The sequence below is a fragment of the Oncorhynchus clarkii genome, chromosome 33, assembly GCF_045791955.1.
Source record: "Oncorhynchus clarkii lewisi isolate Uvic-CL-2024 chromosome 33, UVic_Ocla_1.0, whole genome shotgun sequence".
NCBI lineage: Eukaryota > Metazoa > Chordata > Actinopteri > Salmoniformes > Salmonidae > Oncorhynchus > Oncorhynchus clarkii.
This window is the reverse complement of record NC_092179.1, coordinates 13942344-13953350: the sequence shown is the minus strand read 5'-3', so window position 1 is coordinate 13953350 and position 11007 is coordinate 13942344. Positions and strand designations below refer to the sequence as shown.

The 11007-nt window shown below is 44.7% G+C and overlaps 1 protein-coding gene across 3 annotated transcripts in view; it reads right to left on the bottom strand.

Annotated features, from left to right (window-relative positions):
- Positions 1-354: 354 nt before the first annotated feature.
- LOC139393230 (tubulin tyrosine ligase-like family, member 12) overlaps positions 355-11007 on the bottom strand; it is a 32313-nt gene continuing 21660 nt past the window's right edge. For all 3 annotated transcript variants that reach the window (XM_071141681.1, XM_071141683.1, XM_071141682.1), the window contains 4 exons: positions 10714-10795; positions 10424-10492; positions 5965-6103; positions 355-718 (listed from right to left, as the gene is read on the bottom strand). In XM_071141681.1, coding sequence (XP_070997782.1) covers positions 567-718; positions 5965-6103; positions 10424-10492; positions 10714-10795 — 442 coding nt within the window. In that variant the 3' untranslated portion in view covers positions 355-566. The remainder of the gene's footprint in view (positions 719-5964; positions 6104-10423; positions 10493-10713; positions 10796-11007) is intronic.

The following is an 11007-nucleotide window of genomic DNA, read 5'->3' as shown; positions in this document are numbered from 1 at the left end:
CCTCCTTCTAGAACACTTTCCCCTTGCCCTCCTTCTAGAACACTTTCCCCTTGCCCTCCTTCTAGAACACTTTCCCCTTGCCCTCCTTCTAGAACACTTTCCCCTTGCCCTCCTTCTAGATCACTTTCCCCTTGCCCTCCTTCTAGAACACTTTCCCCTTGCCCTCCTTTTAGAACACTTTCCCCTTGCCCTCCTTCTAGAACACTTTCCCCTTGCCCTCCTTCTAGAACACTTTCCCCTTGCCCTCCTTCTAGAACACTTTCCCCTTGCCCTCCTTCTAGAACACTTTCCCAACCTCTAGCTTGTTCCCAATCTTTCCCCACGTCAGCCCCCCCCCCCCCCCCCCCTAACAATTTCCTTACTAATTTTGATGAAGATGAAATATAATCCATTTGAAGTGCGATCCTCTGGACCTCAGTAGTGAACCAATGCAACCCACGGGGAAACATTTATTTGGCACTGCTGGTCCAGACCATTACTCATGATCAATTCCTACTAGAAACAAATTGTCCAAATGGACCTTTTCAAGTGTGTAATATGGGTTCAAGATCAGGGGTTAGAGGTCATCATGAGACCTGAGTGACAGGGCACTGATCAGCCTCATCCAGGAAGAGTGTTTGAAACATGTGGTCGTAGAAACCAGGGTGATGGAGGCAAGCCCGGGCGCAGTCTGGACTGAAGTTCACCTCCAGGATCTGAGGCTTCATCACACGTTCACCTGATCCAGGAACAGATCAAAGAGGGTTAGATCATACACTGAATATTATTAGCAGGGGATAATAATGGATTACATTATATAACTAAAATATGAGTTTTATAAAGAAATACAAATTAAGTGTGAGAAATGTGATTAAGTATATGGTATGTAGTGTACAATGGTCTATACTGGTAATACTCCACAATGGTATAACTATTGATTTATAGATGAACAGTGCCATTGTACCCATCCTCCTGGGTGGAAACTATCACTACGGGAAACCCCCTCTAAGATACATAGCAGTTTTCCTACACGCTGAGGTGTGAAACTAAACCTCTGTTGGAATCAGTATGTGTTATACATCACTAATCAACTGTTAAACCATCCAATCTACCTCTGACAGATCTGAGCATGTTATTTAGCAGATACTTTTATCCAAAGCGACTTAGTCATTTTATTTAACTAGGCAAGTCAGTTAAGAACAAATTCTTATTTACAATGACGGCCTACACGGACAACGCTGGGCCAATTGTACACCGCACTATGGGACTCCCAATCACGGCCTATTGTGATATAGCCTGGAATCCAAACAGGGTCTGTAGTGACGCCTCTTGCACTGAGATGCTGGACCAGTCGGGAGTCATGTGTGCATACCTTTTACCTATGGGTGGCCCCAGCGGAGGTCGAACCCATGACCCTTGCCATTCCAAGCGCCATGCTCTACCAACAGCCACACAGGACCACATTTTAAATAACAAATCAAATCAAATCAAATTTTATTTGTCACATACACATGGTTAGCAGATGTTAATGCGAGTGTAGCGAAATGCTTGTGCTTCTAGTTCCGACAATGCAGTAATAACAAGTAATCTAACTAACAATTCCAAAACTACTGTCTTGTACACAGTGTAAGGGGATAAAGAATATGTACATAAGGATATATGAATGAGTGATGGTACAGAGCAGCATAGGCAAGATACAGTAGATGGTATCGGGTACAGTATGTACAAATGAGATGAGTATGTAAACAAAGTGGCATAGTATAGTATAAAGTGGCTAGTGATACATGTATTACATAAGGATACCGTCGATGATATAGAGTACAGTATATACGTATGCATATGAGATGAATAATGTAGGGTAAGTAACATTTATATAAGGTAGCATTGTTTAAAGTGGCTAGTGATATATTTACATCATTTCCCATCAATTCCCATTATTAAAGTGGCTGGAGTTGAGTCAGTGTCAGTGTGTTGGCAGCAGCCACTCAGTGTTAGTGGTGGCTGTTTAACAGTCTGATGGCCTTGAGATAGAAGCTGTTTTTCAGTCTCTCGGTCCCAGCTTTGATGCACCTGTACTGACCTCGCCTTCTGGATGATAGCGGGGTGAACAGGCAGTGGCTCGGGTGGTTGATGTCCTTGATGATCTTTATGGCCTTCCTGTGACATCGGGTGGTGTAGGTGTCCTGGAGGGCAGGTAGTTTGCCCCCGGTGATGCGTTGTGCAGACCTCACTACCCTCTGGAGAGCCTTACGGTTGAGGGCGGTGCAGTTGCCATACCAGGCGGTGATACAGCCCGCCAGGATGCTCTCGATTGTGCATCTGTAGAAGTTTGTGAGTGCTTTTGGTGACAAGCCGAATTTCTTCAGCCTCCTGAGGTTGAAGAGGCGCTGCTGCGCCTTCTTCACGATGCTGTCTGTGTGAGTGGACCAATTCAGTTTGTCTGTGATGTGTATGCCGAGGAACTTAAAACTTGCTACCCTCTCCACTACTGTTCCATCGATGTGGATAGGGGGGTGTTCCCTCTGCTGTTTCCTGAAGTCCACAATCATCTCCTTAGTTTTGTTGACGTTGAGTGTGAGGTTGTTTTCCTGACACCACACTCCGAGGGCCCTCACCTCCTCCCTGTAGGCCGTCTCATCGTTGTTGGTAATCAAGCCTACCACTGTTGTGTCGTCCGCAAACTTGATGATTGAGTTGGAGGCGTGCGTGGCCACGCAGTCGTGGGTGAACAGGGAGTACAGGAGAGGGCTCAGAACGCAACCTTGTGGGGCCCCAGTGTTGAGGATCAGCGGGGAGGAGATGTTGTTGCCTACCCTCACCACCTGGGGGCGGCCCGTCAGGAAGTCCAGTACCCAGTTGCACAGGGCGGGGTCGAGACCCAGGGTCTCGAGCTTGATGACGAGCTTGGAGGGTACTATGGTGTTGAATGCCGAGCTGTAGTCGATGAACAGCATTCTCACATAGGTATTCCTCTTGTCCAGATGGGTTAGGGCAGTGTGCAGTGTGGTTGAGATTGCATCGTCTGTGGACCTATTTGGGCGGTAAGCAAATTGGAGTGGGTCTAGGGTGTCAGGTAGGGTGGAGGTGATATGGTCCTTGACTAGTCTCTCAAAGCACTTCATGATGACGGATGTGAGTGCTACGGGGCGGTAGTCATTTAGCTCAGTTACCTTAGCTTTCTTGGGAACAGGAACAATGGTGGCCCTCTTGAAGCATGTGGGAACAGCAGACTGGTATAGGGATTGATTGAATATGTCCGTAAACACACCGGCCAGCTGGTCTGCGCATGCTCTGAGGGCGCGGCTGGGGATGCCATCTGGGCCTGCAGCCTTGCGAGGGTTAACACGTTTAAATGTCTTACTCACCTCGGCTGCAGTGAAGGAGAGACCGCATGTTTTCGTTGCAGGCCGTGTCAGTGGCACTGTATTGTCCTCAAAGCGGGCAAAAAAGTTATTTAGTCTGCCTGGGAGCAAGACATCCTGGTCCGTGACTGGGCTGGGTTTCTTCCTGTAGTCCGTGATTGACTGTAGACCCTGCCACATGCCTCTTGTGTCTGAGCCGTTGAATTGAGATTCTACTTTGTCTCTGTACTGGCGCTTAGCTTGTTTGATAGCCTTGCGGAGGGAATAGCTGCACTGTTTGTATTCGGTCATGTTACCAGACACCTTGCCCTGATTAAAAGCAGTGGTTCGCGCTTTCAGTTTCACACGAATGCTGCCATCAATCCACGGTTTCTGGTTAGGGAATGTTTTAATCGTTGCTATGGGAACGACATCTTCAACGCACGTTCTAATGAACTCGCACACCGAATCAGCGTATTCGTCAATGTTGTTATCTGACGCAATACGAAACATCTCCCAGTCCACGTGATGGAAGCAGTCTTGGAGTGTGGAGTCAGCTTGGTCAGACCAGCGTTGGACAGACCTCAGCGTGGGAGCCTCTTGTTTTAGTTTCTGTCTGTAGGCAGGGATCAACAAAATGAAGTCGTGGTCAGCTTTTCCGAAAGGGGGGCGGGGCAGGGCCTTATATGCGTCGCGGAAGTTAGAGTAACAATGGTCCAAGGTCTTTCCTCCCCTGGTTGCGCAATCGATATGCTGATAAAATTTTGGGAGTCTTGTTTTCAGATTAGCCTTGTTAAAATCCCCAGCTACAATGAATGCAGCCTCCGGATAAATTGTTTCCAGTTTGCAGAGAGTTAAATAAAGTTCGTTCAGAGCCATCGATGTGTCTGCTTGGGGGGGGATATATACGGCTGTGATTATAATCGAAGAGAATTCTCTTGGTAGATAATGCGGTCTACATTTGATTGTGAGGAATTCTAAATCAGGTGAACAGAAGGATTTGAGTTCCTGTATGTTTCTTTCATCGCACCATGTCACGTTAGTCATAAGGCATACGCCCCCGCCCCTCTTTTTACCAGAAAGATGTTTTTTCCTGTCTGCGCGATGCGTGGAGAAACCTGTTGGCTGCACCGCTTCGGATAGCGTCTCTCCAGTAAGCCACGTTTCCGTGAAGCAAAGAACGTTACAGTCTCTGATGTCCCTCTGGAATGCTACCCTTGCTCGGATTTCATCAACCTTGTTGTCAAGAGACTGGACATTGGCAAGAAGAATGCTAGGGAGTGGTGTGCGCTGTGCCCGTCTCCGGAGTCTGACCAGAAGACCGCCTCGTTTCCCTCTCTTTCGGAGTCGTTTTTTTGGGTCGCTGCATAGGATCCACTCCGTTGTCCTGTTTGTAAGGCAGAACACAGGATCCGCGTCGCGAAAAACATATTCTTGGTCGTACTGATGGTGAGTTGATGCTGATCTTATATTCAGTAGTTCTTCTCGACTGTATGTAATGAAACCTAAGATGACCTGGGGTACTAATGTAACAGAAGACTTATGAACTACACTCTCACCCTCCTAGCCTGTTGGGTCCTAAATTATTCATGCCCACTAAATTAACTTGTAGCATCTGGGTGACCTCATCGCCATAAAGCAGAATTTGATATCCTAGGTGACCTTCCTGAGGCTAAGGCCGATAGCTATAACTCAGCTATAGGCACATTCAAATGATAGAGTTTACTCTGACCCAGAGGGTGGAGATGTTTTGACCATTTAGTGCCCTGTCACTCAGGTCTCATGATGACCTCTAGGCACTTGGAGAGCAAACAGAGATAAGATGAGTGGTTTGTCCTTCAGTAGATAAGTACAGACCTTCCAAGGAACATGTGTCTCCCCATATGCATGTGTGTCTATTAAACATTTTAAAATACTAAAACGTGTTCACTATATTTTTATCCAGCATTTTCCACACCTTGAAAAAATGTATTGTTCCCAACAAGCCCCAGTAGCCATACAGTTTTAGGTCTGTAAATGTAGGAACCCAACGAATACAGAGTAACAACCCCCCCCCCCCCCATACTGGCAGTACCACACATCAGATCAGGTTCTTTACTTCTCACAGTGCAGATGCATGGTGTCATCATTACAACACGATCAGTTATGGGGGTCTCCTGTAGCTGGTTCAACTAGTCTGGTCACAGAGACAAGAGGCTGATTTGGCTGCGTTACCTTGCATACAACGTGGGTACTGGTCAGCTGGTCTGGCCTTGAACGGGCTATTCTCAGAAACAATAGATCAAATCAAATGCATTTGTCACGTGCGCCAACAGGTGTAGACCTTAACGTGAAATGCTTACAAGGCCTCATTTACCAATCGTGCGTAAGCACACATCTGTGTGTAACCCATGCGTGGGATCACTGCCACTCAAAGTGGGAGATTATCAATGAGAACGTGGACAATAACAGTTAGCTTATCTATTGTTTGAGACTGTAGCCAGTTCAAGGCCAGACTAGCCGTCCTCCTGTTCCTGCAGTGTACACAGTTAGCCCATCTTGTGAATGTGTGAGGAACTCAGTGAGGAATGTAGCGCTCTCACACGTAGACACACTTGGAGGTACAGAAACATGATAAGGACGCATTAATACAGCCAGGCCTCACCTCTGTCCCCAGTGCCCCACTTGAGCATAAGGTCTACAGCGTAGATGGCCCGGGAGGAGGGGTAGGCACAGAAACCGTAGGGGGCCGGCCGGGACGAGGCTGCCTGGAAGAGCTCTGCAAATGCTTTGAACACCTCTCTCTGAGAAAGAGGAGAGAGGGGAGGGGTGAAGTGTGAGAAGGGGGTAGAGAGAGAAAAAACAAGGGGAGGTGGTAGACAGAGAAAGATGACAGGTGAAGATAAGGACAGAGGGAAAGAGAGAGGATGGGAGTAGAGAGAGAACAGTAACAACTATATTACCTACAGTGTTGGGGGTTACGCATAAAAGTTTCCATATGTACAGGATACACATTGTCGACACTGTCCAACTAAATGCTTACTTGCAGGTTCCTTATTGACAATACAACGATAAGAAATAATAAAAGAGTACGAACATAAAGTCAATGTCAGTAGAATAGAACAAACATTTTAAAATAACGTATAATACAGGAAGGCACAATTTATAGTCCAAAATATACACTTGTTTTGGGGAAGGGGTGATTGGGGGCATGTGTTTGATTACTTTTATGATTAACGGAGTAAAATCATTTTCTCATATTGGGTAATATGAGTTACTTTGTCAAACAACACGTATGTTACTTTCAGAATCATCTCTCTACCGGGAGTGTTTCCATGATCCGAGCTCAACTGGTTCCCTCATTTAGTTCTCTAGCGAGCGGAGAAAGGCTGTTTGGAGGAACGTCATGACAGCTGCTGTCCATGGAAATGAATAGAGGCACCTCCAATCTTTGCCATTGATCGCTTCTGAGATCGATTTAATAATTACTCGCTATTTCAACATACATTTTCCCCATTCTACTACACTTGACAAGCAGTTCCCTTATTCCACCACTTGGCACTGTGCATACGCATGGTCATGGCTGTGCATACGCATGGTCATGGCTGTGCATACGCATGGTCATGGCTGTGCATACGCATGGTCATGGCTGTGCATACGCATGGTCATGGCTGTGCATACGCATGGTCATGGCTGTGCATACATTTTCACACACTCAAGCAAACACTCATATTGATAACATCACTTTGCGTGGAAATCCCATGCATGGTTTACACATAGATTTGTGCTCAAGCATGATTGATAAACGACACCGCTGGGGTCTTTAGGTCACAGGGAATACACTTCTCCAAACAGATGCCCTTGGAAAAAGCACACAATCTGCTGGAAGGTATTGGGAATATTCCAGTACATGTGTTATGCATCTTACAGAATCCATGTGAATGTGCAAAGTTGGATCAGAACAGGCATAACCATTCTGGGCCATGCCTGGTCTTGTGAAGGCCATACACATTAGTTAATCATTTATAGGCGCCAGAAGACATCTACCCGCATTAGGAGCATAGGTGTGTATTACTTAAGCACCATTAGACATAAAAGTGTGTGCCGAGGCTGGGAAGACAGTTGGTCCATGGGCCAGCTCGGCTTGTTACTTTGTAATAAAGTCTATTTGAATTCACAAGTTCCGGTATCTGAGAAATATGATTGAGCAAATATTTCTATGACAAAGGGGGGCCTCAGGGGCCCACATTGAAGAACATCTGAATACAGTCCTCTCTCACATACTCACTCCCATCCGGGTCCTAGAGTTAGGCAGGGCCATGACAATACCAGTAAAAGGAACCTACGGCATTTCTGCCTAAAACCAAAGAATGATTGCTTATCTTAGACCTGCAAGGAGGTGACTCCAGCTAGTTGGAATGTACAAAAGCTGTGTTTGTGTGACATGTATGTTGTCTTTGCAACTGTATGACCCAGTGGGTTGAATAAACTCGGTTTGAGTTTTTTCTAGTCGTCCGTGAGTTTCTCTTTTTGTTCAGAACCTAAACAGGTGAATAAATCTGGTTTGAGCTTTTATCAGTGTCGGTCTGGTCTGGAGAAGAACCTAACAGTAAACGTTGTTAAATATACCTTCATTAAGTTTAGGTAATAAACATGTTGGAGTCGCCGTGAAAAATACTGACTTGCTGTTGTGCCAGATTGCATATCTGGGGTCTTCGGTCACACAGACACTTCCCCAGACATGCAGCAAGCCTTTTCTCTTCTCATAATACGACTTTATACATCAAAACATCCCAAAGTTTTAAAGCCTAATTGAACTTCAACTTAAAATCACACTAAAGCAATTATTTACACATCAGTATATATGGCTAATTAAGCATCCCATATACAGCGCAGCACTTGTAGACTAGCACAGGAAAGCAGCGCCACAGATGAAAGGGGAAACTAGTGATCGTCAAACCTGAGTTAGTAGTTCTGCATAGTGACACCACACATACACACTACTGTCTATTATCTATCCTGTTGCCTAGTTACTTTCTCTACCTATAGAAACCTAGCTAGCTCAGTTACCTCGTGCCTCTCTGGACATTGACTCAGTACTAGTACTTGCGGTATATAGCCATGTTATTGTAACTGTTTATTCACTTGATTTCTTCCTTGTGTCACCATTTATATTATTTTATCTTTGTTGGAAAAGGACCCGCAAGTAAGACATTTACTGTTAGTTCACACGTTGTCTATGAAGCATGTGACAAATAACATTTGATTAAGTAGCTCATCTTTGGTAGAGCATGCGCGTGTTGCCTTGTTCTGACAGTAACACCGGTGAGATTCAGATTTATTTTCATGAGTGAAAAGTAATAACTCGTTAGTTCCGACAAAAAGTAATATTGCAAAGTAACATTACTTTGTTAAACGCAATAGATAATATATTACTTTCCCAACTAACTAATCTCAACACTGATTATGTAACAGAGTTAGAGTAAAGCTGAGTGTACGCTACACGATTCATCAGTCCTAGACACATTTTTGAGACCGGAGACAATATGCCAATGTTGTTACCTATTCGGGGCGCGCGGCCGTCACCGGCCGCTCATTTAATGTGAGCGGGTCAAAGACGCAATGTGAGGGTTACCGATCTAGTCTGACAATATCGGGACGTCTGGGACTCCTCAAACATTTTTGATTTTATCTGCACAAAATCTGCAACGCTCTTGTAGTGTGACAATTTTTGAGAACGATGATCAGCAATAGCCAATGAGAGCTCACCAGAGAAGACATCACCCAGAATGTGTCGACTCCGGGGCAGGAGCCATGACTACTACTAGCATGCGTTTGTACTTGCCTTTGTAGGAGCAAAACTCATGACAATGATTACACTTCCAGTATCCGGACTGACCACTGAGGTATTGAGACAGAAACATGTATAAGGGATAAAACATATGTGAGCTGAATATCTGCTTAGGTAAATGGGCAGAGCTAGATAAAATAAAGAGTTAAGCATTGGACTACAGTAAAAAAAGTCAGCGGAAAGGTATATGGACCTGATAACTAGACATGAAGAAACTGAACGTCAGCAGGAAAGGTATATGGACCTGATAACTAGACATGAAGAAACTGAATATCAGCAGGAAAGGTATATGGACCTGATAACTAGACATGTAGAAACTGAATGTCAGCAGGAAAGGTATATGGACCTGATAACTAGACATGTAGAAACTGAATGTCAGCAGGAAAGGTATATGGACCTGATAACTAGACATGAAGAAACTGAATGTCAGCAGGAAAGGTATATGGACCTGATAACTAGACATGTAGAAACTTAACGTCAGCAGGAAAGGTATATGGACCTGATATCTAGACATGAAGAAATAGAATGGCAGCAGAAAATACAGAACCAATACAGGAAACACAAGTATTATTTTTTGTATAGTAACAAGGACCCGCAACCGTTATAATCTAGACTGAAGCAGATGTGGGCGTTAACAAGCAAGAACTGAGACTGGAAGATAATGGTGGCGAAGTAAAGGGGACTTATTATTCTCCATATAGAGGGAGGTGACTCTGCTTAAAGGTGTTGTGGAAATATTGAATCAAATATTTGCACCAATACCGGAACTTGTAAATTCAGTTTTTAATAAAGTCTATGTAACAGAGCCGAGCAATTCCATGGAAGAACCGACTTTCTTATCATAGAGCCCTGTCTATTATAGTTTTCCCTCTTTACATAACACAGTGTCATATTGTTACAGCTCTGAAGTTCGCAAGCAAATGTTACTCAATTAAAAATGTTGCCTAGATATTTCAACTGAATGTCTGACTGAAAACATTTGAGGCTGCTTTGAGCCACAGCTCGTTGTAGCGACGATAAATCACAGTGTCGATACCACGCTGTCTCGCAAAAACAATCCTCACGACCAAGTGAAGAATCTTGTAGTGTGTGACCCCCCCTTCTGTGACACATTGTTTAGTGTGCGCACCACTACGTTGTTAACACCAACAAAAACACAGGAAAGACGGTCGTGAGGCTCAGTGATGTTAGGATGTTGAAAGTCACGTAGTGTTCACCCGTCTTAACTCACACATACAGACAGACAAGTGAAAGATTAAAAGTGTGCGTTTACCTCAACCGCTTTCCATGGATACTGAGGATACTGCTTTTCAAACATTGGTATGAATTCGTCGTAGTGAACCTGGGGCACACAGAGTATCAGATTTAGGAAATACATTCAGGTGGTGTGTGTTTATTGTAGCTGTGTGTATGTTTTTGTGTTGCTGCCTTGTGTGTGCGCGCGTTTTCTTTGACAAGTGTTTGTTTACTTTTCTGAGTGTGTGTGTGGATGTGTGTGTCCTTTTCAGTCGGTTGGCTTCGTCTGCTTTTGATGTAGGCGGGGGTTTGCTTTGTCATCATTACCTGTTTGAGCTGGACCCCCTCTACATAGTTCATGACAGTGAAGTGCTTCTGGTAGTCATCAAAGTGGTCCAGAGAGAAAGGCCTGTGTGGAACAGAGATGAGACCAGCATAAAGCTCAGGGCCTGTATTCACAAAGCGTCTCAGAATAGCAGTGCTGATCTCGGATCAGGTTCGTCTTCTATTGAGGCAAAACAGATCCTAGATCAGCACTCTCATTCTGGAAGTGTTAGGAAAATTAGGATTAAAATGACTGAACAAATCATTTTAAATGGAACTGTAACTAAGTAAACTTAT